This window comes from Narcine bancroftii, chromosome 4 (genome assembly GCF_036971445.1).
Source record: "Narcine bancroftii isolate sNarBan1 chromosome 4, sNarBan1.hap1, whole genome shotgun sequence".
Lineage (NCBI taxonomy): Eukaryota > Metazoa > Chordata > Chondrichthyes > Torpediniformes > Narcinidae > Narcine > Narcine bancroftii.
The window spans coordinates 23,880,550-23,906,794 of record NC_091472.1 but is presented as its reverse complement, the minus strand read 5'-3'; the positions used below and the strand labels follow the sequence as shown (position 1 = coordinate 23,906,794).

At 45.0% G+C, this 26,245-nt stretch overlaps 1 protein-coding gene and 1 long non-coding RNA gene across 6 annotated transcripts in view; one reads left to right on the top strand and one right to left on the bottom strand.

Moving 5' to 3' along the window:
- The window catches only part of ltbp1 (latent transforming growth factor beta binding protein 1), a 408,702-nt gene that overhangs the window by 373,206 nt on the left and 9,251 nt on the right, over positions 1-26,245 (top strand). For 3 of the 5 annotated variants that reach the window (XM_069930946.1, XM_069930944.1, XM_069930947.1), the window contains one exon: positions 15,257-15,418. In XM_069930946.1, the coding sequence (XP_069787047.1) occupies positions 15,257-15,418 (162 nt within the window). Of the gene's footprint in view, positions 1-1,006; positions 1,110-15,256; positions 15,419-25,236; positions 25,423-26,245 lie in introns of those variants that run through there. The other 2 variants (XM_069930945.1, XM_069930948.1) reach the window with 2 other exon arrangements.
- LOC138760390 (uncharacterized) lies at positions 6,956-7,889 on the bottom strand. The gene is made up of 2 exons (XR_011355583.1): positions 7,714-7,889; positions 6,956-7,107 (listed from the first exon to the last, which is right to left on the bottom strand). It is a non-coding gene; the product is annotated as an uncharacterized lncRNA (long non-coding RNA).

The window sequence follows — 26,245 nt, the reverse complement described above, 5'->3', positions numbered from 1 at the left end:
GGATAGCACACTTTGCGTAGTATCTCATGCACATAATCAATTCAGTTTGCATTTAGGACACTTACTTAAGATGAAGGTGAGGAGCAAATTCCTTCTCTGAAGGAAACTTTGGAACTCTGCAAGCCAGAAATCCATTGAATATATTCGGTTGTTGTAAATTATTCAACTTGGAATTCGAGGCTTGTGGTGGACAGGCAGAAAAGTGGGTTAGAGGCTAAGATCTGTCCAGGAGTAAAATACAAGAGTCTGTAGTGACAGTGTTTAAAGTAAAAGCACAATGCTGGAGAAAATTAGCAGGTTAAACAGCACATTTTGTCTTAGCAAAGATAAAGATCATTACCAATGGTTTGGACTTGGACTTCAAGCCTGAAACGTTATTGATGTATCTTTATCTTTGCTATTTAAAGTACTCTGTTTGACCTACTGAATTTCTCCAGCATTGCATTTTAACTAAAACCTGTCCAGCCATGGTTTATACAATGCAAGGCAGGTTCATGGGGCTCTATTCCTTTTGTTTGTCACAGATCTCTGTTGGAACATCATCCGTTCTCTGAAGGAAGCAGCAAGATTGCTGTCTGCCTCTGGTTATGCTGGCTGGCATTAGCTGTCCTGGTGTTAAACAGAAAAAAAATCTGCAGTCTCTGTGAATATATACGCTGGAGAAACTCAGCAGGTCATGCAGCATCTAAAGAAAGTAAGGGGTAACCAATGATAGGGATTGACTGAAACCTGAGAAGTCGATGTCGGTTAGATCAATTTTTACATGATAGAGGAATTAGGGGATATGGGGAGAAGGCAGGTAGGTGGAGTTAGGTCATAAATTAGATCAGCCATAATCGTATTGAATGGCAGAGCAGGCTCGATGGGCCATTTTTGGCCTACTCCTGTTCCTACTTCCTATGTTCCTATGTAATGCTGCCTGGTGGGAGAATGCCCAGATGGAACATTAGGTACTGTGTAGGAATATCTACAGAAGCAGCTATTTATCCCTCGAGTTGCATTTCAGCACCAGCGAACAACCACTGAACACATCATGAGATAATTAAGAGGACAGGACGAGAGAAGAGCATGCATGCCAGCCCACAAAATTAGGAGTGAAATCAGGCCTGAGCTACGAATCCTGAGAAGGTGAGTTGAAATAAAGTAAGGAAAGCTTGCATTTCTAGAACCACTGTGAATTGCTGGGCAGTCAAGTAAATCGTCTTGAAAACTGGGGAAACGGCAGTATAGTTAAGTTACTGAGCCATTGATCCAGGGACACAATTCAAATCCTTCCAGAGGAGCTTGGAAATATAAATTTGTGGTGCATTGTTAGCCAGAATCAGACATACACCAAGATAAAGACTGTACAACAGGCTTTAATCCACAAAGACTTCCACAGAGCCAGGCTGGCTGTGGCTGCAGCAACTCTGAGTGAGGCCTCGGGAGGCCGGCGCAGGCTTATATCCCGGAGGGTGATTGACACTCAACCGGGTGGGGCTTGATCCATTCAGGCCGACTGATTGTCCCCTTACACTCCTGGAGGTACAGAGGTAGGCTGGTGGTGTACCACTACTACAAAATTCATGCCACAGGGTCAAAGGAAAGTCACAGGGAGGAGCTAAGTGCTTTAGGCCACTGAGTCTGGTCCAACCATCAACCTCATTTTTACATGGACTATGCCTTACATAATGGTTTGGATTGTATATGCTGATTGGCTCGGGCTGGCCCCACCCCCTGATGACACTCGTACCTGGACTCCTCCCCTGGGACCCAGGCCTTAAAGGTCGGGCCACCTCTCCCTTCCCTGCACTTCTCTAGTTTGGATCCGGGCCAGCTCATGGCTTTAGTGCAATAAATTGTTGAGCCTATCGTTCCCCTCAAGTCTTTCTCATTGCTATTATTGGGGCAACTGATAGTACCCAACACGTTAATCATTTTTTATGTTCTTCTCACATTCCCATCAATTCCTCCCCACTCCCTTGCACACTCACGGCAATTTTACGCATGCCAATGAACCTACCCGTCCACACTTACTTGGGGTGTGGCAGGACGCTAGTGCATCCAGAGAAACCCCACGTGGTCACCGACAGACAGCATCCAAGATCAGAAATGAACCCTGGTCTCTGGCGCTGTGAGGTAGCAGCTCTGACCATTCTTCTGCCCCAAAGTTTAAAAGTTAGTTTCACTAAAGGTGACTAGAAACTGGTGTAAAATTCATCTAATTCCTTGATGACCTTCAGGGAAAGAAATCTGGCAATTTACCCATTATTGTTTACTTGCGATTCCAGATTCTCCAATGTGGTGGGCTTCTAATTGCCTTGATGTTTCAGGAAATTTGGGATGGAAAGTAAGTGCAGGCGCCCACATTCCAGGGATAAATCTTTAATCCATTAACTTGCACACTGCATTCTTTCGCAAGATAATGACGAGGCAAATTGAAGAACTAATAGTAACCAGGAAGATGGGGAGAACATTCCTGCTCTTCTGAGGAATAGTTGTAACTTCTAAGTGTAGCAAGTTTCAAGTCACATTATGTCTTGTACAGCGAGAAAGATTCTTCTGTGAGCAGTCTAACAAGTCGACGGAGACATTCGCGCAGATGAATAAAGTGTGAGAACCAGCGCACAACTACAGTGTATGTAGTTGCAATGAGAAAAAAAAAGATAGTGTAAAACAAGGCTAGCATGTGAGCACTGTTCTGGGGTTTATTCAAGAGCCAGTGGCTGTGGGGAAGAATCTATGTTTCAGCCTTTTGGTGTGATTTCACACTTTTGAACCCTTTCCCTGATTGGAGGAGGGAGAAGAAAATGTGCCAAGGGTGTGATGAGTCCATCAGTTTATTGACAACGTTTTTCAGGCAATGAGGTTGTGTGGGGGGGTGGGGAGAATATTTTTGTCATGTTCTGAGTGCATTCACTGCCTTCTGCAACTTCTACTGATTTTGAGCAGAGCAGCTCTGCACCATGTGGTGAGGCATCCAGGAATTATACTTCCGATGGGACACCTGCTTGTAGGGCAGACTGGTCTGCCACTAAATTAAAAATTTTAAAGTTAGGAATACAGCACGATCAGTGCCGCCCAATTTACACCCAATTAATCTATACCCTCGGTACATTTCAAACAGTGGGAGGAAACTGGACCCCCCTGGGGAAAACCCACGAGGCCATGGGGAGAATGTACACAGTTCCTCCAGACAGTGCGGGATTCGAACCCCAGTCCTGATCACTGGCGCTGTTAAGGCATTGCGTCAACCGTGCCGCCCAAATGTTTCATCAAAATCGAGACACAGCCCTACCTCATCTGCAGAGCTCACTCAATTCATGATTAGAGTTTCACCCAAGATATTGTTCTTGTATCTCTGGAGTAGAACTGGGATCCACGACCTCTGACCTTAGACAAGAGTGTTGCAGATTGAACCACAGTTGACACTACAAATTTTCCAGGCTTCAGAAAATCTGGGATCCTGGAATTTGTGGGTGGGAATTGGATGAATGGATTGTTTTGATTCGAGTTCTGATACAAATATTGTTGAGCCTTCATGATCCTCTGTGATCATCAGTCAAACCAAGATGTATCCAAGTGGATCAGTCCTAAGTCAAATAGCAGAGGATCAATGCATGCCTAGGGTAAGAAATATCAATCAAGTTCAAGATTATTATCATCTGACTGTACATAGACAACTTGACAAAACAGCATTTCTCTGGACCACAGTGCACATAAATAGACACACAATACACAGCACATTTACATTTTCTTAAATGTATATGCGTGTGTATAATGTGCTTGTATGTGTATATACACATTAAAGCGCCTGGTATCCAGTATCCATGGGAATTGACCAGATATGGTAGATGCCAGATAAGTGAATTTTCTGATTGCTTGAGATTGCATGATACGCTCTCCAGTTTTAAACTTCTCAGTATTATTTACCGATTTTTTTTTTTGGTAGTTGCTTGAGGCTGCTGGTTGCTTGAATTCTGGATAAGAAGGGTTTTACTATATATGAATATTTTGGGACAATTTACTCAATTACAGGATACAGGCACCAAACTCACAGCCTGCAGGAAAAAAAAGCTATTTCCCAGCCTGGCAGTTGGGATTTTGATGATCCTGTACCTCTTCCGTGATGGTAGTAGGTCGAAGGTACCGTAACAACTCTCCCATGCCTTCCAATCACTTTGTCCCATGCCTTTTATTCCTCAGTTAAGTTTGCTTCCTGGTTGATATAGTGAGCTCATTATTGATAAGATTGTCCGACATCCTCAAACGTGCTCTCTGATCGGGGCCCCTGCACAATGGAAAGTGTCATTGAAAGTTGCCACATGGACACAGGTTTCAGAGAGCGGGTTCCAACTGCCCTCTCGTGATCATTACGTACCATTCCATTGCCGAGCAATGTGTCCTCTCACCATGAGTGGGAAACACAGTGATGATTTCCCTGCCCTGCAACAGGCCACACGGAAGCAGTGTTGCTCGTTAAGTGCTGTCGGTTGACTGATGAACAAAATTTGACAGGTTGCTGAGGCTTCAGTGAAACTAGGATTGATGGCTGGTAAAAAGGAAAGAAAGGTCATTTTCTTGTTCAAACTTACTTTCCTGTGAGTTAAAAGCAATATTAGCATAGAATCTTGTCCAACCAGGAGGTAAGGGAGATGACAATAATGATGTGTGAAGAATGACCAAATAGATTAGGGCTAAACTCTTTGGTATTTAGAGGAATGGAAGGGGGATCTCGGTGAAACACAAAATTCTGATGGGATGAGACAGATTAGAGGCAGGAAGAGGGTTCCTGATTTTGGGGAATTCCAGAATAAAGGAGTCCCAGTCTAACAAGAACAAGGAAGAGAGTTGGGAACTCCCTGCCACAGAAGGTGGTTGAGTCTGGTTCATTTGAGATATTCTAAAGGGAGGTGGATGGCTAAAGGGATGTGGAGAAAAAGCAGGAACATGGTAGCGAGGTTGCATGATCAGCCATGATCTTATTGAATGGTGGTGCAGGGTTGATGGGCTGAGTGGCCTACTTCTGCACCTAGTTTCAATGGCTCAGGCTGATTCTTCACAAAGGGAAATGGAGTTACTGTTTGAGGCTCTGCTGATCCTGCATTCGAACCAGCTTTCCTCGGTCCCACACGTTGCCCAACTTGCTCGGGGTTTCCAGTATTCTCATCAACTTGGAGCAGTTTTAGCAAATAAAACTAAAGTTAGAACAGAATAGGGTTGATGAAAGCCAATCCATCAGGTTAAATAAAGCACTAGAGACATCTATGAATGGTGTGCGGAGAAGGCTGGTGATTTGTTCAGTATTATGATTAACGGTAGTTTTTGGTTTTGTGCAGAAAGTGTGTTTATAGTGTTAGCTTGTACCTTGTATCTTGCTGCTTCAGTTCCAGGATCTTTGAGTGGCTTTACTGTTTAATTCTTCCACAGAATCTGGGCATCTCTGCCAAAGCTTGTATTTATTCTCATCCCAAGATGCCCCTGATAAAGTTGTGGGAAGCGGCCTGCTTGAAATGTTCCCCTCCTTCCGGTGAACATGTGGCCACAGTGCAACTGGGCAACCCGGCCATGTATTTCCAAGTCAGGATGGCATGGGACTCGGTGGAGGAAATGCAGGCAACAATGATTTCGAGCGGCACGGTTAGCCTAGCGGGTTAGCACAATGCTACTTACAGCGCCAGTGACTGATTAAAATCCGGTGCTGTCTGTAAGGAGTTGGCACTACCTCCCCGTGTCTGTGTGGGGTTTCCTCCGGGGGCTCCGGTTTCCTCCCACTGTCCAAAATGTACCAGGATTGTCGGCTCGTTGGGATATTTGGGCGGCATTGGCTCTTGGGCCAGAGGAGCCTGCTACTGTGCTGTTAAAATTAATTTAAATTAAATTACCTTGCGGTTGAAGCCCCTGAACTGTTTGGTGGCACAAGTCCCAGATCAGGGAGCTGCAGATGAAGAAGCCTCAGCAGACAAACTGCTGTGGACCTTATGTAATGACTGTGGTGGACCAGTAATGAAGGGAGGGTGTTCTAGCATGGTTAGATACCTGTCTGAGGAGAGCTACTTTACCCTGGATGATACTGAGGTTCCTGAGAACCTTACTCATCTAGAAATTCAATGTGTATATCAATACAATGGACAGCTTCGTGTTAAGGGGAAAACCTCAGAGGAATCATAATTTAAAGTCACGAAAATGTCAAGAAATGTGTTGTTTTGTGACAGCGTCACAATCCCAATATTACTATAAATTATATTTAAATAAATAGTGCAAGGAAATAGGAGAAAGTGAGGTACTGTCTGTGGTTCATTGTCCATTCAGGAATCTGATGGCAGAGGGGAAGAAGCTGCCTTTGTGCCACTGGGTGTTCATCTTCAGTCTCCTGTACCTCCTCCCCGATGGTAGCAGTGTAAAGAGGGCATGGCCTGGCTGGTGGAGATCCTTGAGGAGAGAAGCTGCTTTCTTCAGACACCACCTCTATTTATCCTCAATGTGTGTTTACTGCCATCAAAGCCGTCTCTCCTATTTTTATCCCTGTAACCTTTATTCTCTGTTCCAACTGTAGTTGATTCCACCTGCTGAGTTTAATATGCAAGTAGGTTCACAGAGTTACTGGTTGTGGCCTAAGATCATGCTCTTGCTTGAGAGACCACTCAGAAAGGTTGCGCAAGGCGCAAGGCGCAAGAGCAAATTCTCAGGCAAAGAGGTGAGCCAGAAAACTGACACATTATCTAAATGTTAAGAATCAAGCCTTTCAGAAATGGTTAGATTAATTGAACATCCATCAAACATGCAACGCTGCCGTTGGAGAGCAGCTGCAATCATCAAGGATCCACACCATCCAGGACATGCTCCGTTCTCACTGCTGCCATCAAGAAAGAGGTCTAGGTGCCACAAGACTCGCACCATCAGGATCAGGAACAGCTGCTACCCCTCCACCATCAGACTCCTCAACAACCAACTCAATCAGGGACTCATTTAAGGATTCTTATTTTGCACATTATTTATTATTGAATATTTTCAGTAATGCACAGTCAGGTTGTTTGTACATCTTTCTTTGTTTACGTTTCCCTCTTTTGTACTGGTATCTTTCTTGAGTACAGTTTTTTTTGCACTACCGACAAGTAGAAATTCAGCCTAGTCCGAAGGAAAAAGGATGTCAGGATTGTGTGTGATGTCATGTATGTACTCTGACAAGAAATCTGAGCTTTAAACTTTGAATCACAGGAGACCGTTGATCTGTGCAGTTTGAGAAAGAACCCTCCAGACTAATCCCACTATATACATCACAATGGTCCCAGTTGGGGAGGGGCTGCGCTGCAAAGGATCAAGGGGGTTGTGCTGATAAGCTCTCAGAGATCCAGTAAAGTTGGATGATTATGTCTTCTCTAATCCTTCCACGAGTGTAATGGTATGGATTTTATGTACTCATTGGCTGGTAAAGGCACGGGTTGGTCCGCCCCCTGATGACACTCTCCCCTGTGGCCTAGGCCATCGAGGTCAAGCCACCTCTCCCTTCCCTGCACTTCCCTAGCTTGGATCTGTGCCAGCTCAAGTCTTATGTACAATAAAGCCTTTCGTTCCCTTCAGTCTTCGTCTTTGTAATTATTGGGACAACTGATAGTGCCCAACAACTAGTTAGTTTGATTTTACCCTCCCTGTTTTACTGACCCTTCAGCAAAGGGTCATTTAAGTCCTCCACCCACCCTGAACCACCTCTACTTTGGAGAAAACAATTCCAACCTATTCATTCTCTCTTCAGTAGGTTTACTTTTCCGGTCGTGGCCTCATCTCCTCTGCACAGTGCAATCACATCTTTCCAACAGTACAATAATGAACTGCTCGCTGTACTCCAGCTGCGGTCTAACATGTAGTAGCGGGCTGCACTGATCCGCAAGCGAACTGGGTCACGGAGGTGCAGGCTCGCCCTTGCTGACATCACAATGGTCCTGGTTGGGGGGGGGGGGGGATGGGCTGCGCTGCAAAGGATGGCAGGGTGCTGCTCTCAGAGTTCCAGTAAAGACATTTGGTTGTTTCAACTCACTCACAGCTTCCGTGTGTTTTTTTTTCCGTTTGCTGCACAGCCACTGACCACAGTAGTGACCCCAGACGGTCCAAAACAGCATTTTGGACCCCACAATGAACAACACGAGCACACAGAACGGTCTTGCTGAACCTGCTGACCTTTTGGACCTCACAGCCGCTAGAATGGTTCAAACAGGCTGCGGCCCAGTTTCAGGTCAGGTAGACTCCACAAGATATTACTAAGTGGTCAGTTCACTCGACCAGGAAACTGCTGGATGAATCATTGAATTCTTATATCAGCCGCCAGCTGCTGGCAGGTACGAGGCAATTAAGGTGCTCCTTATCTGCACCTTTGGCCTTTCCTGCCACAAATGAGCAGCACGGCTACTGCACATGCACAGCTTGGGCGACCACACACTGTCGGTCCTTAGGAACGATATGCTGGCATTAATGGCCCTGCTTACTGTTTGAGCAGATAGTTTTTGAACAGATGCTGGAAGCCTACTCCTCGCAGATGATGACTTCAGTGACCCACCTAGGCCTGTGCGGATGTCCTGTGGCATGCCAAGCAATGTGGCAGGGTGTCCGTTGACCCAGTTGCTGTGTCACGTCTAGTGACTCATCTCTCTCTCACTCCACCGACGAGGCCAGCGACAGCCGCAGCAGGTGGAAACTCAAACCAGGAACGGTGGTGTTTCTACCATCAGAACGGGGGTTCTGGAGCCCGCCGCTGCTGTCCACCTTGCTCCCATCCGGGAAACGCTGGGGCCAGCCGTCGCTGATGGCTATGACAGTTGGCTGCCAAAACAACCTCCTTTATCTATGGGACCGGCAGTCAGGATGGCGTTTCCTCTTGGACACAGGGGTGGAGGTCAGCGTCTTTCCCCCCTCAAACCAAGACACCCACGCTGTGATGTAGGGACCATCCCTCACCGCCGCCAACAAAAGTAGCATACGTACGTACGGGGTGCTGACCATCGCGCTCGAGTTTGGCTCCTGCTGTTTTACCTGGACCTTCACTTTGGCTGATGTGTCTCAGCCCCTACTGGGTGCAGATTTCTTTGAGTCCACTGCCTCCTAGTGGACCTGGAAGGGGGCTGTCTGGTCAATTTCAGGACCTTCCAGACCTTCACCCTTTGAGAAGCCAAATTCCTGGCCTCCCACCTCAACTCAGTAACCTTATCAGGCAATAAGTTTGCCAGAATCCTGGAAGGATTCCAGCCATTATAACACCACAGTTCTCCATCGAGGTCATGAAACATGGCATCCAGCACCACATCCCCATGCAGGGACCACCGCTACCCACCTGGGCACGCAGGCTTTCTCCCGACAAGCTGCAGCTCAGCAAGGAAGATTTCAGGAAGATTGAGGAGATTGGAATCGTTCCAAGCTTGGACAACCCATGGGCCTCTCCTCTACATCTGGTGCCAAAGTCTTCTGGGGGATGGAGACCTTGTGGGGACTACGGCCAACTCAATGAACCATGACAGCTGACCGGTACCCAGTTCCCCACATCCAGGACTTCACAGCCAATCTACACAGAGCGAGGATCTTCTCAAAAATTGATCTGGTCTGGGGTATGCACCACACCAGTGTCCCCAAGACAGCCCTCATCACTCCTTTTGGCCTTTTCTTGTTCCTCCACGTACCATTCGGCCTCAAAATCTCAGCACAGATTTTACTGAGTCTCATGGACATAGTGGGGTGTGGCCTGGATTTAATTTTTATATACCTAGATTACCTCCTCGTCACCAGTTGTTTATGACAGGAGCACCTAACACACCTGCAGCTGCTCTGCCAGCGACTGAGCGACTACGGCCTAGCCAACAATCCAGCAGAATGTCAGTTTCTTGGGCTCCACATTGATTGACACGAGGCAGTCCCTCTTCCATCAAAGGTTGAGGCCATTTGTAAGTTCGCCAAGCCATTTACAGTCAAAGGTTTGCAAGAGTTCCTTGGGATGGTCAACTTCTACCAGTGGTTCCTGCCGTCAGCTGCCAGGATCATGTAACCTCTTCTCAAGCTGCTGTCCCCACCAAAGAACTCAGCTGGGACGTGGAATCTTCGGCAGCTTTTGACCAGGCTAGGCCAGAGACGCTCTGGCCAACGCTATCCCACACAGTTGACGCATTCAACAGTGCCGCGTCCTGGAGCAGCTGATTGATGGACATTAGAGACCGCTCTCTTTCTTCAGCAGAACCTGCAGCCTCCAGAGCAGAAGTACAGTACATTCAACAGGGATTTGCTAGCCCTCTACCTCATGGTTTCTGCTATTTCCTTGAAGGATGGGATTTCACAGACTTCACCGATCACAAGCCGCTTGATTTTTGCATTCACTAAGATGCCACTTCTCTTATATCTCAGAGTACATGATGGCTATCAAGCACATTTCTGGCAAGAATAATCTCATGGCTGGAGCTCTGTCCCGTATGTCCATCTTGTCTCTGCACTCCCTCTCCCACAGAATCAGCTATACAGTTCTTGCAGAAGCCCAATAGCAGGATAGCGATACCAGTGTCAGGGCTGCAGCTGGAAGATGTTGGTTTTGGGTCATCCAAAGCCATGCTTCTCTGTGACGTGTACACCAGCTGACCTAGGCCCATTTTTCCTGCCGCATGGAGGAATCACGTCTTCGACGCGCTATATGGGTTGGCCCACCCACCCATCCGGGCAACAACTCCACTGGTCACAGACAGATTCATGTGTTGTGGCTTGTGTAAACAGATCAGTCACTGGGCTAGAATTTGTCTGCACTGTCCGACATCCAAGGTGCAGAGGCACTTGAAAGTCCCTCTCCAGTCCTTCTCGCTGACGGACTTGATTTGACCATGCCCACTAGGACATTGTCAGGCCACTTCCAGTTTCCAAAGGCACCATGTGCCTGTTCACGATAATGGACAGGTTTACTAGATAGCTGGGAGCTGTCCCACTCTCACCAGGGCCCTCATCGCCAACTGGATAGCCTGTTTTGGCCTTCCTCCCAATGTCACATCGGACAGAGGGGCACAGTTCATGTCTGGCCTTTGGGCAGCCCTGCACACCTCATAGGCACCCAGTTACCACCCAGCACCACAGCCTACCACCCACATTCTAATGGCCTGGTGGATAGGTTCCATTGGCAATTGAAGACAATCCTCATGGCGTGTTTCCGAGTCCTGGATTAATTGGATGAGCTGCCTTAGGTACTCATTGGCATCTGCACAGTGCTGAAGGAGGATTTGGCCATGTTCTCCACTGAGCTTGTCTTTGGGGCCCAGCTGACAGTTCCAGGTGAGTTTGTGCCAGCAGCTCGCGGCCACCGCCCTGCTAACGTGATTTCACGAGAAGGTCGGAACCCTGGCTCCTATCTAAACCTCACACCATGATCAAGCTCCATCCTACATCCTGAAGGATCTCGAAGACTGCAAATACATCTTCATAAGGAGAGGCATACATCAGACGCCCCTTCTTCATGCATATAAGGGTCCATACAAGGCTTTGCAACACAACCGGACTATGTGCCTTTTGGACATTGAGGATAGGCAGGAAACGTTCAAAGTCGACCGCCTCAAACCAGCGCACCTTAACCTCAACCCACTTCAAGCCGAGCTGCTTCGACCGGGTGGCGGTGAGGGATGGTCCCTACTTCACAGCGTGGGTGTCTTGGTTTGAGGGGGGAAAGACGCTGACCTCCACCCCTGTGTCCATGAGGAAACACCATCCTGACTGCCGGTCCCATAGATAAAGGAGGTTGTCTCGGCAGCCGACTGTTGTAGCTGTCAGCGACAGCTGTTTCCCAGATGGGAGCAAGGTGGACAGCAGCGGCAGGCTCCAGAAGCCCCCGTTCTGCTGGTAGAAACACCACCATTCCTGGTTTGAGTTTCCACCTGCTGCGGCTGTCGCTGGCCTCCTTGGTGGAGGGAGAGAGAGAGACGAGTCACCTTATTGACCTGCCTGTGACCTTTAATATCTGGGGGCATACATTCCAAGGTTCCTCTGTCCTTCTACACCCACTCACCATTGTTTTATTTATTGCATATTCCCTTGCACTGTTGCAACTCTATAAACCTTCTCTGGATTAAATTCTATCATTAATTTTTCAGATCAATTGACCAGACCACTTCTACCTTCTTGCAAACTGAAGCTTTCCTTCTCATTGTCAATCCTAGAGCTTTTTTTGGGGGGGAAAGAATTCTATACATTATGGGTGGGAGGAATTTGAGATGCAATGACAGGTCATTCATTTATATCAGTGTTTTTCAAACTTCCCCCCTAAACTCACATTCCACCTAAAGTATTTCCTATGCCATCAGTGCTTAAGGGTGGTATGTGGGTGGAAAGAAAACATTTGGAAACCACTGTTTTAATCGTACCTAATTGACTCGTTATCTGCACGGTTTCATAACTCCAAAGCAAATGGCCCAATGACAATTTTTCTCAAGCAAAATATTTCAGTAACAATTGGGTCAAGAGCAGTGAATCTCAACCTTCCCTTCCCACTCACATTCCACCTTAAGCAATCCTTTACAAATCACAGAGTCCTGATGGCATAGGGATTGTTTAAGGTGGAATGTGAGTTTCGGAGGGCAGATTGAAAGCCACTGATTTATATTAATTTTAAATTGATTCTGCATTTTCTTTCAAAAGGACAAACAATATTGGGACTCCCTTTAGAACAGCATTTTGATTTGAGCTCAGAAATATTTTTACACTCTGAAAATGTTGACTTTTGTGTACCATTAACTCCTTGCTTTAATTTTTGAAATGTCTGCTTTGTGGCAGCTTACCCACAAGGCTGTAATCATTATGGTTTTCAACTGCCTGGGTCGCCATTCTGCATCCTGCAGTGTCAGTGCTCGCCCAAGCTAAAGCCGACTTCGTCCAGGCTGGCATCCCTAAAATGCTAAAGGAGATGCTGGTTGTTGGACCTTGCATGTGCTGGACTTTTGGATGAAGTGTCAAACCAAAGATCCCGTTTGCACTGTTAAGTGGACCTAACATTTCCTGATTGAAGAACAACAAATAGTCCAGACAAACTTTATTTTTCAACCCCCAGCACCAAAAAAAAAACTGATGGTCCTATTATTTACGTTACTTCAGGGAATTTGCCCTACGCAAGTCGGCAGTCCATCTCGGGAGAGGTACTTTTGGACTGCTGGCTCCTTCATTCAGTTACCCTCTCGAAACTCAATTAAAGCTATCTTTCCCTCTACCTTTTTGAAAGGGCATAGCAGCAGCTTAAGGGAGGGAAGGGTGAAGCTGAGAAAAGGAAGAAAACAGTTTGTGGGGAGTGAAAGTCTGCAGGTGCTGTGATTGTAGTAAAAGCACAGAAATGCTGGAGGAACTCAGCAGGTCTCACAGCATCCATAGGAGCTTATGATATATAACCGATGTTTCAGACTTGAAACGTTAGATATATATCTTCACCTCCTATGGATGCTGCAAGTCCTCCAACATTTCTGTGTTTTTGCAGTTTTCAGGGAAGCTGGATGATCGAAAGCATGCTTCATATAGCTGGTTGTACGTGGGGTCACGTGACTCGGGCCCTGGGGCCTGCCCAATCTACACTGACAATCAAACACCTGTTTAAACTAATCCGACACTAATCCCCATGTTCACACCAAATCTCTCGCAGGTTTTTTTTACCACTGGCTGCAAAGGACAACTTGCAGTGGTTACTTAACCTACGAGTCCGTCATCACCAGTGAGATGTAGAATTCTCACTGTGGATGACTGGATGGCAGGGAGAGTCTGCAAATTTGTGATGTAAAGTTCTAAGGTGCACCTGTCAGCTGCGAAGTCTGAATTAAACATTTAACAATCAAGGGTTTTAGCTGTACAGATTTCTTCCTGATTTTTCTCCATTCACAGGAAATATGAGACACCTCAGAATGCTGTAGATTTGTCACCAAGTCTAATGTTATTTTATTAATTACGACACAGTCGAAGCCATTTAAACCCGTGCCGCCCAATCACACCCAAATTAACCTACAACCCCGTATGATTTTGGTGGGTGGGAGGAAACTGACACAGACACAGGGAGAATGTACAGATCCTTGCAGACAGTGCCGATATGAATCTGGGTCACTACGCTAACCGCGCCGCCTTTAAATAATTAACAACAGGCGATTATTGACCCATGTGTTTTACACGCTTTTGCCGAGGACTTTGAAGCAACTGTGGCCTGCCCCTCAGGGCACATTCTTTATCAGAGCTACACCCAGCTACATTGTGTCCTGTGTGGAGAATAACGAACCTTGGCTGCACATTTGTACTCCCCACCCTAGGTTCAGTTCTATTTCAGAAGCAGAGTGCAATGTACAGCCATGATTCTACTCCAGTGTTTGTGCATGAAAACAAGGATGACTTTTTACAGTGAGCAATATTAACTCCACGTGAGAATGTGTTGGCGGATCATTGTCTTGAACTATAGTGCTATGGGAAGTTTCAACACTCATCAACAGTAAATAGCAATATATAATCTGTCCACGGATAAATGAACAAATAGCCACACAGACTCATAGACTACTGGCCCCCATCTTGACAATTGAGAGTGCCTTAACTGGCTGCAACATTGTGCGGTACAGAAAATTACTAAAATGGCCATAAAGATCAATGGGGTCTCCCTTTGACGACATTCACCAGAGCATTGGGGAAATAAAGTTCAAAGAACTATCGAGGACCTTTTTCATCGATCACATAGTATCTTTGATCTTTTACCATCAGGAAGGAGGTACAGAAGCATCAAAATCAGGACTGCCAGGCTAGGAAATACTGTAGCTTCTTCCTGCAGGTTGTGAGATTGATGAATTATATTTAATTTTATATCTTATATTTACAGTGTGATTATTGTGTGTGAAGTTGGGGGGGCGGGGGGTGTTATACGTGCATTATGGTCCAGCAAAGCTTTGTTTCGTCTGGTTTTATCTATATACAGTACATACAATCGTATGATATTAAACAAACACAAGTTATTGGACTCAATTTCATTGTTATTATGATTAGGTAAAGGAGAAAGTGGTGGCAATACTCATTAGGTCAGACAGCACCTGTGGAGAGTAAAATAGAGTTCGCATTTCAAGGAATGATCTCTATTATGAGTTGAGAATCAAACATCTTTCAAGGTACTAAGAAAAGAGCTGGAGCGAACAGAAGAGAGGATCTGTGATGCTCCTGTCCTGCTGAGCATTTCCAGCATTTTTTTAATTTTCATTCAGCTTCCCTGGATTTGCAGTATTTCTTTTCTGGATCATTCTGATATTATTTATATTCTTTATCACAGAGGATTATGCCCAACTCTGTAACCTGCCCATTCAGGGGAGATGGCACGAATACGGCCGAGATGCGTTGAAGCCCTTCCAGCCCGACTACTCAGTCTCACCACCTGAGTACGATTCCGAGAAACCGGCCTCAGAACACCTGCCGCTCTTTGTCGATGAAGGCTGTAAGTTGGACAATTGCAAGCTTTTTCATTAAATTTTCAATTTAAAAAATACAGTACTTAGACATACAGCACAGTAACTGGCTCTTCCGGTCCATGAGCCCAGACAAATCATGACCTATAACTCCTGGTATGTTTTGAAAGGCGGAAGGAAACCCAAGCACCCAGAGGAAACCCTCGCAGACATGGGGAGAATGTAAAACTCCTTACAGACAGTGCCAGATTTGAACCCGGGTCATTGACTCTGCAGTGGCATTGCACTAGCCACTATGCGATCTGCGCCACCCTAAATTTAAAAGAACTTCAGAAGGTTTGGTGTTAAAGAATGAGTGAAGAAATCTTGTGTTGGGGAGAAATAACAAGGACGATATCTCTGTGGTGTGTAAATGAAGGGAATGTGCTTGTGATGGGCTTCGTCGGTTGAAATCTCAATGAACAAGCTTCTCCAGAATCTACCTGTCTCCATTTTAAAAATATCTGAAGACTTTGGTTCCACCATCCTTTGAGGAGATTTCCAAAGACAATTGCCTCATATATTTTCAATGAGCAATCTCTTACTTTTAAACCATGAGTTACCAGATCCACGTTCTCCCACATGAGGAAAAAAATCCTCTCCTCATCCACTCAGGATTTTATCAGTTTCAACCACGTCACCTCTCCTCCAAAATCCATCAAGGGAGCAGATTCCATTCCTTTCTCTGGATTCCTCCGCCTCTGTTGCATCTGCTCCAGGTCGAGGTCTTCCCTGGCAAATCATCAGAGATGTCCTCCTTCTTCAAACAATGTGGCTTCACCGCTACCACCTTCAACTCAACACTCACCCGCATATCTTCCACTACCCGCACATCTGCCCTGGGCCACTCTGCCTCCACACGCAACAATGACAGGTATCCCCTTGTCCTCATCAATCACCCCACCAGCCTCTGTATCCAACATATCATCCTCCACTATTTCCGCCACCAACTATGTGATCCCACCACCAGACTAATATTCTCTTCTCCTCCTCTCTCTATCTTCCACAGGGACCACTCCCTCCATGACCCCCTTGTTCCCACCAACCATCCATTTGGTACCAACCCCTGCGACCGCAGGAGGTGCTCCACTTGCATCCACACCTCCTCACTCACCTCCATTCAGGTAGTATCAGATCCAAACAGTTCTTCCAAATGAAACAACACTTCTTTCGTGAATCTGCAGGGGTCATCAAATGTATCCAGTGCTTCTGTTGCGGACTCCTCTTTGTCGGAGAGTCTGGAGAGCCCAGACGCAATTGCGAGATTGCTTCATTGAGCACCATGGCTCTGTCTGCCACAATAGTGTGGACAGTGGCCACCCATTTCAATTCCCCACCCCATCCCCTTGCTTTCATGATTGTCCACGGTTTCATGCACTGCCAGACTGAGACCACCCACAAATTGGAGGAACAACACTTCATGATTTGTCTGGACACCTTCCAACTGGATGCATTAACTTTGGTTTCTCCAGTTTCCGTTAGATCCCCCCTTCCTCCTATGTCTCCTTTCCTCCAGCTCTTTCACTCTCTTCCCTTTATCTCCATTCGCAGAACCAACATCAATTCCCACCTTTCCTCTCTCCTGACTAATTATCAGATCCAAATAACCTTTGTCTGCTGGTGTGTGTTCCTTCCTCCAACCTTTGCCCCTGCCTTTAACACAGACGCATTGTCCTTGAAGAAGCGCTCAGGCCCAAACCTTTGGGAGATGTATCTTTACCTCCTATGAATGCTACGGGAGGTTCGTCAAATTAGCTCCTGGGTTAGCAGGTTTCTTGCGTGAGAAGAGATTAAGCGGAAGATGCTGCAAACAGTCAGGATAGGAGGCATCTGTGGAAAGAGCACAGAGTTAGCCAGCCCTTTGTCAGAACTTCTGTTAGGACCATCTAACAACTATCCGGGATCCAAGGTGCTAATCTTTCTCTCTTTCCACGGATGCTGCCTGTCCTGCATTTTCTGTTTTTATTTCAAATTTTTTCCAGATCTTTCAAGGATTTGGTGAGACCACACCTGGAACATCGAGTAGTCGGGGGCCACCCAGAAATAGGAAAGATGTCATTATGCACAGGAAAATTCCAGGATGTAGGTTAATTGGGTGTAATTGAGCGGCACAGGCTCATGGGCCAAAAGGACATGTTACCGTGCTGTATAGAAACCTAGAAAAATAGGTGCTGGATTAAACCATTTGGCCCTTCAAGCTACACTGCCATTCCGTATGATCATGGATTCATGAGGATGTTACTGGGCCCAGAGGGATTGATTTATAACGAGAAGGTGGATAGGCTGGCACTTTTTCCCCCAGGAGCATCAGAGACTGAGCTTAGAGGGGTCTATAAAATCATGAGGGGTGTAGATAAGGTAAAAAAAAATGTCACAGTTTTTTTTTTTTCTCAGCCTAAAGCTTAAGGGCAGAGATTTAAGATGAGAGGAGAAAGATTTCAAAGGGATGTGAGGAGAAACCTTTTCAGTCAGAGGGTGGTGGGTATACCGGAGCAAGTGGTAGAATTGCAACATTAGGAAGACATTTGGGTGGGTGTATGGATAGAAAAGATTAAGAGGGACATTAGACAAGATACAAGCAAGTAGGACTAGCCCAGGCAGACAGTTCGGTCGGCATGGACAGGGTGGGCCCAAAGGCCTGTTTCTGTGCTGTGGAACTCTGACTCCAAACAGACCACGTGAAAATTCTCTTTGAATATATTGGAATCAGAGTTGATCTCACTGAAATGTATAAAACTCATACAGGGCTTGACAAGATAGAAGAGGAACATTATTTCTTCTGCCCAGAATTTCCTCAAGGACTTACCCTTTGCTTTTGAAACTCAGCAGGTCAAACAGTGTCCTTTATGTAGCAAAGGTAAACACACCTAACCAATGTTTCGGGCTTGATTCCTTCATCAAGCTATGAACAAAATGCAGCCTTATTCCTTCTGAAGTATTGAATGTCTCCATTCCCACCATCACTATACAGTGCATTCCGGATTATTACTGCTCATGACTTTAAAAAAAAAACTTCTTGCTTCCATTGTACTTCCAAGGTCCAAAACCTGGAATTTATGTCCTTTAGTTCTTGTATCAAAGGTCATGGAACAGTTTTTCCTATCGACGTCACACTCTCTCGGCTATCCCTGCAATCTTTCTTGATCCAAGATGAACTTGGCTTTTGCAATTTAACCGTGTAGTCAGTCTCCTCCTGTGGCCCCCGAAGGAGCTGTGGATGACTCCAGGTCACACCCTGCAATCCAAGATAGGGAATGAGTTGAGAGAGAAGCTTCTTTGTTCAGGAAACGCAGGAAGTAGAGTCCCTTTCTGGGTAAAATAAAATCTCAGGCTGCTTCACTTACAGATGTTTCTAGTGATTAACAGCACTTGGAAGCAAAGAAAAAGATTTAAGTTCCATATATACTTGTGTAATTGTCGATCTCATGTAAAATTTGACCCCACCTTTTTTTTGGCCCTGACTGCCCACCCATCCAAGCTCCCACCACCCCGACTGCGGGCCCTCACCCTAGCTCCTGATGCCTCAGCCACATCATCTCTCCTAGGCCCTGGCCACCCATCCGAGCTCGTGATGCCCTGGCCACAAATCCTCTCCTAGGCCCCGGCATCCCGCCCATCCAAGCTCCTGATGCCCCAACCTCAGACTTACCACCTGGTCTTGGCCATCTGAGATTCTGACACCTTGAATTACACAGGTACTTACTGTGACCAAAAGTCTGACCTGTGTCAAAATCAATCCTCTCCCCCCACAAATTTCACCCAAAATATTGGTCCAAAAATTTTGACAATAGCACGAGCATAAACAGTAATTAAAAATAATTAATTAAGAAAATTTAATTTATTTAAACTCATTTGGATGAGATAAATTGCTTACAAAGCATTAATATTAATTAAAATAATGTGAAAAGCAAATCACTTGGCCTTTACTTATCCTTTAAGTGAAAAGCAGTGTCTCAGATAGAAAAAGCTGCAGACCAATTGTCTCACAGTGTCACCGATCTGGTTTCAATCCTGCCCTCTGCTGCTGTCTTGTGGGGTTTGAACATTATCCCTAAGGCCACGTGGATTTTCTCTGAGGGCTTTGGTTTCCTTCAGCATCCCAACGATATGCAGCTGGTAGTTTAATTGGGCTGCTGTTAAATTACCCTAGATGAGGTGTGAAAGCTAGATGGAATGGTTGAGAATGTGGAGAGAAGAAATGAATTAGTGTTCATGGGTAGTCAGTACCAAATCACTGGGCTGAGTGGCCTGTTTCCGACCTGTATGACTTCATGACTCCACTTAAGTAGTTGATGCTTAAGGTGCAAAGTTGGAACGAAGGCCCTCTGCTTTACTTCTACCACTTCCTCTGGCACCTCTTCCCACATCCGGCACTGTCTGTAAGGAGTTAGTACCTTCTCCCCCTGTCTGAGTGGATCTTTCCCAGGGGCTCCGGTTTCCTACCACTCTTCAAAATGTTGGTCAATTGGGCGTAATTGGGCAGCATGGGCTTGAGGGCCGAAAGGGCCTATTACCATGCTGTGTGTCTAAATTTAAATTTAATACCGACTACCCTTGGTGTGAAAGGTCCCTGGAACTGGTGGGAAGTCCGGGGGCAGACCAAGAGATCAGATGCACTGTTGCCTGATCTCCCTCGAGCTCCATACTTCCTCACTGCAGCGTGTAGGCCAATGGTTCTCAACCTTGTACTTGCCACTCACATACCACTTTAAGTAATCCCTATGCCATTGGTGCTCTGTGATTAGTAAGGGATTGCTGAAGGTGGTATGTGGGTGGGAAGGGAAGATTGAGAATCACTGCTGTAGACCCAATTGTTACTGAAATATATTGCTTGAGAAAAATTGTCATGTTTCTTCCCACCCACATATCACCTTCAGCAATCCCTTACTATGGTGAGGACCTGTGGTATTGGGAATACTTAGTGGAAAGAAAAAGGTTGAGAACCACTGGTGTAGGCACAGAGGTTGTAACCTGCTGATACATGCACTGCAGGCACCTGGGGATGTAGGGTATTCATTCCTGCCCACAGGCTAATGTGGAGGGAGTGTGCAGTGAGATGAATGATGTCCAAATGCCCTCTGTGTTGGAAATATCGATGCTTCAACTAAAGTTTCCAGCTTCAAAGCTTAAATTTGACAGCAGCTTTTTCTTTTAACAAGAAGGTGAGGTACATCTGCTCAGCTTGTCCATGATTCATGAGGGGTAACGCACATAATACAATCTATTCTTCTGATAGGTTCTATCTCCTGCAAGAATACATTTCTTTGGGGAGAAATTAATTTCTTCTGAACTGATGCTTGGTGGGTGGATGGTGAAAGGGTGGGAAATATCTAAATGACACATCGCCTTGCCTTTTTTCGTTCATTCCCACCTGTGGCTGTAAAACTGGTTTGCCTGAGCATAGGCAAGAATTTTTCCTTTGCCTTTCCTCTCACTTTCCCCATCCAAGGATTGGTTTGGAAAATCCAGGGATTGAACATGTAGCACTGGCACTTGGTTGTAAATAGTAAGGGTAAGAATGTTGTATGAGAGAAAATATGGGATTAACTACCCTGCTAAGCAGCTTTACAGCAAATTCTTACTCTTTTTGCTCACCATTGAAAGGCTTTACTGATTGATGTGTTGGTTGACCAATAGTAGAAGTGGAAAGTCATATTTTAAATTTAAATTTTAAATTTAGACGTACACCACAGTAACAGGCCCTTTCAGTCCACGAGCCCCTGCTGCCCCAATTACACCGAATTGACCTACAACCCCTGGTACATTTTGATTGGTGGGGAGAAACTGGACGCCCTGGTTAAAATCCATGCAGTCAGGGAGAACATTCAAAATCCTTACAGACAGCGCAGGATTCAAACCCCAGTCCTGATTGCTGGCGCTGTAACGGCACTGCGCTAAATGCTACGCCAACCGTGTTGCCCTTTGTGGAAAGATCCAGGAATATATTCAATGACAACTCAGTGGCATCTCTTCACCTTAACTTTCCAAACACGCTACAACTGCGTCGTTTATAGATGGCTTACCATTTTACGCGCGTGTGTGTGTGTGTGTGTGTGTGTGTGTGTGTGTGTGCAGGATCACTGCCACTCATTGACAATTCCATGTAGCTGTATCTTTGGTTTGATGAGAGCATTTGGTACTGGATCACTGAGAACATAGAACATTACAGCACAGATCAGGCCCTTCAGCCTTTAATGTTGTGCTGACCTAAGTAAAGCTACTCCAAAACAATCAAACCCTTCTCAGGCTCACACTCACAGCCCTCTATTTTTCTGACAGCCATGTGACTACATCCCTATTATATCAGTCTCCACCACCACTCCTGGCAATGCACTCCAGGCTCCCAACATTCTCTTTGTTAAAAAAACCTTATCTCTGATGCCTCCCCTAAACCTTCCCCCACTTACCTTAAACAGATGTCTTCTGGTACTTGCTATTGCTGCTCTGGGAAAATAAAAAGGTACCCTTGGAAAAATGCACCTTACCCAAGTTCCTCATAACCATAGATACCTTTATTAAGTCTCCTTTCATCCTTTGAAAAGAGGAAAGCCCTAGCTCAGTCAACCTTGATTCATATAAACAAAATAGAGAGAGTGCAGAGAAGTTTCACGAGAATGTTGACAGGATTTCAAGGTTTGAGTTACAGGAAAAGGTTGTGCAGACTAGGGCTTTTTTCTCTGGAGCATAGAAGATTGAGGGGGGACTTGATAGAGGTGTTTAAGATTTTAAAAAGGACAGACAGAGTAATTAAGAGTGGGGGAGATTCAAACTAGAGGGCATGGTTTAAGATTGAAGGGGGAAAATTATAAGGGGAACATGAGGGGAAATTTCTTTACGCAAAGGGTGGTAGGGATGTGGAATGAGCTTCCGGCAGACGTGGTTGAGGCGGGATCATTGGTTACATTTAAGGAAAGACTTGATAGTTACATGGAGAGGAGAGGACTGGAGGGGTATGGACCGGGTGCTGGTCAGTGGGACTAGGAGGGTGGGAATTTGTTACAGCATGGATTAGTAGGGCCGAACTGACCTGTTCTGTGCTGTAAGTGGTTATATGGTTATAAGATACATTCTTCAATCTGGGCAAGATCCTGGCAAATCTCCTCTGCACCCTTTCCAAAGTATCTCCATCCTTCTTATAATGAGGTGATCAGAACTGGTCCCAGGTCTATTTTCTGACTCAGTGTCAACTGGGATTCAGCTTCAAACTCAGAACATTTTAGTTGTGAGTTCCACTCCTGACACTTGTGACATTTAAATGCAGGAGTGAAGGAGCACTGTACCAGTTTGGGAGCTATCTTTTGGTTGCAATAGTAAACGGAGACCTCCTGTTCTTTTCAAATAGGCTAAAAATCCTCCTAAGGTACCCCATTGACGTGGCAAATATTTATGCCTCACACAACTCAGCATTACAGTGCCGTTTGTGTGCCTTGATTCTTCAACAATGACAGCTTCCAAATTATGTCACTCAGGCTTTTGATGTGCAAAATGCAAATGAAATGCAAGTTTGTTCTTGACCTTAGTTTTTGTTCCACCCTGCATTTTGCTGGGTGTTTCATGCAACATTTGGGAAAGCCATCCAAACTATTTGCATACCTCATATGGTCTTTAGAAAGCCTGCTAACAATTTTGCTCCCTGTTGACAACTACTCACTCAGAAATATCTATTTTGCTCTAAAACCCAGCTGCCATTCACTGTAATGGAATGCTGGCCAGCCTGAATCCTCTTGGAGTTTTACCTTAACAGCAGGCCCAGTTTCTAACCTCATGAGGAAATTCAGTGGATGTTCATTAAAGATTTCGAAGAAACCAATATGCACTGGGGTAGAATTTTGATTTCAGCTCCAGATTTAATGAACCTCCATTATACATTTAGTATAGGTATCAACAGACTAATTTCTACCCACCCTACTTTTGGATTGTGAAGACTAAGTCTTGCCATCTCAACATCAGGATCAAATATTCACCCTACTGTTTCATAAAAGATCCATTTGCAAATAGCTTCCATCTTCTTACAATTAAAAAAACCTCACTCAATTTGTATTCACTTGAATAAAAAGATCCATAAATGCGGGAAACCTTGCAGATGAAGGGAATGACAAAGCATGCTGGTTAATATCTGAGGGAAAGGGATATTGGACATGTTTCCGGGAATAGCCCCCAATGACCCCACCATTAGTGGAGGGTCTCCTTGGAAAATTTAACCTTTCATTTTCTTTCTGATGGATTTCTACTATTTGCTTTCAACAAATGCGTTGTATCGGTGAAGATAAGTCCGTGGCTCAGAATCAACAGTTCCAGCTGCTTCAAATCCAGTGCCTCGCCCACCTCTCGGTTTCAACTCACAATTTATACTCAAGCTGCATGCCAAATGACAGCATATAAATCTAAAGGATGTGGACGTGACACCTGAGGAGATGAGAAATTTCACTTGTAGTTTCATTTTATCTGGTGAAACAAGTAGTAACCCAGGATTGGGAGTCATGGAGTAATGATAAAGATCTCTGCTTGGGCAACCTGTGCCATCTGTTGGCCATGTGTATGAGGTCAGATTCTTACTTTCCAAAGGTGTGATGTAATAAACAAGTGCTTAATTGGCTCAACTTAAACAAAAAAGAATTTAGCTCAAATAAAAGCATGCACTTCATTCATACAAAATACTGGTAATGTAGTCAATGCATTGTGCAGGACCTGTGGGGAGAGAACGTGACATTTTATTGAATGAAATATTTCGCTGAAATATTAACTCTCTTTCACTCTCCACCGATATGCATCAAGACCTGCTTTATACTTCTTTCTGTTCAAAGATATCCTGCCTCTGAATTATTTCATGCACATTGTGACAAATCCATCATTTCTAACCCCAATGACCAAAGATTATCCGAGGGCACCTCCTTCTGTCTTCGAGGTTGAGATGAAGAAAGTGAGGAGAGGTTTCACTCCACAAATTCATCCCTTCCTCGCCCCTCACTTAGAATTGGTTGTCTCCTTTTGCGCTATCCCCCAAAACGAACCTGTTCTCGTCCCATCCTGCTGTGCCACTATGGTTACTGACAGTATGATAAATATTAATCAATTCACTGATTTTCCCCAGTCTATATGTCCATGATTTCCCCTTTCTACCTCACCCAGAGCCCATTATTCATGCGTTCGAATTTCCTTCCCCTTATTCTCGAAGCGTCATTTGAAAGGACGTGACATCCTCACTAATTCAGGGCTGCTCATCCCTCACCCATGACTGCTATTTGGGGAGAAAACCACATCTGGAAAGATACTGAGGGATTAGTCTCTTTGAGGGGGTCAGTAGAAGCTGAGTGAGGGCAGGGTCCTTGAACAACTTGTCCATTCCCCCCACCCCACCCCGACCATGAGAGATGTCTTTCTCTGGATCTCATATTGGACTTTTTGACCATCTCAGATCCCACAGAGATGAAGTAAAAACAAATGAACCCCAACCCCAACCCCAAAGCACATCCCATTATAGCCAGTTAATTTGAATTTCAGAGGTAGATTGCAACTGATGGATTGTTTATTATCACCAATCAAGGATGAATACCGAGGCAATTATAGCCATATGTGGTCACTTAATACAGACAAATTTACTGCTGGAGTTAAATTCACATTGGAATGTAATGAAAATATTTCATAGTTTGAAAAATGTGATTTCCTTTGGAATGGATATTGTATTGTTCAGAGGAGGAAGAAGCCAAGAAAGGGGCAGAGGGAGGGAGGTATTACTGCTATAAGCTTCAACCCGGCCTTGTGGTTTCTTGAATAATTTTCTCACTTGCGTCAGTCTCCTTTCCACCAGCACTAGAAAGGAACAAATCATCCCCAACTCTCAGTCTGGACAGAAACAGATGGTCTCCACCTCGACAACTATACACCGCCAACAACTTGGCTCTGCGTGCCCACATATCAGGCCACGCATCTGTCACCAAGATGATGTTTTATGGTCCTCCATTGCCAATGGTTGGGCTTATTTAAATAAAGCAAGGAAAGGGAGGAAAGATTGCTGTGTCTGAGGCTGTTCAGGGTTGTACCACATTCTGGTGTAAAATACGATGAGGATTCAGGTGGGATCTGTTTCTTCAAAGGACAGGTCTGACCTGCAATGTGCAGTAAAAATGCTGGAGAAACTCAGCAGGTCAAACAGTGCACTTTATGTAGTAAAGATAAAGATTACATAACCAACATTACAGGCTTGAGCCCTTCATTAAGGTATGAGTAAAATGTAGACAGTCACAAGCATTGCGTTTGTACTTCATTCACCGTGCCTACTGAATTTTGTGCTTCACAGCAATATATAACAGTTTAGAGGATAACCTGTGCTGCTCTGGCAATATATTGCTTCATTTACCATGTCTGTATATTATCCTGATTCAACACCATCAACCTGAAGAAAAGTGGAAAGTTACCCAAATCTTATTTTCACCCTGAATATTCAAGCACAATCTCTGCAAAGGAGGGATGAACAAGGACTCACCTTTGCTGCCCATGTTTGAACGAACGAAAACTCCCATTCACCTTACCCAATGTTTGCTGACATACACTGGCAACAAATAATAAACCATTTTTTTTCTCTTTCCATTTTTTTTCTATTAGTAGAGATAAAGTAGGTGAAGATGGGTTTAACTGTGGATCATTAATGTTCACAGAATAAGATGAAAATACTTACACTTCTCGTATAAAATCCCTTTTTTTATATAAAGGAATCAATTATATCTTGTCTATTTTCTCTTCAACATTAATTTTGGCTATATTATGAGGAATGGATTAACTGTTAATATAATTCATAGAATTCGATGTTTTGAATAGGA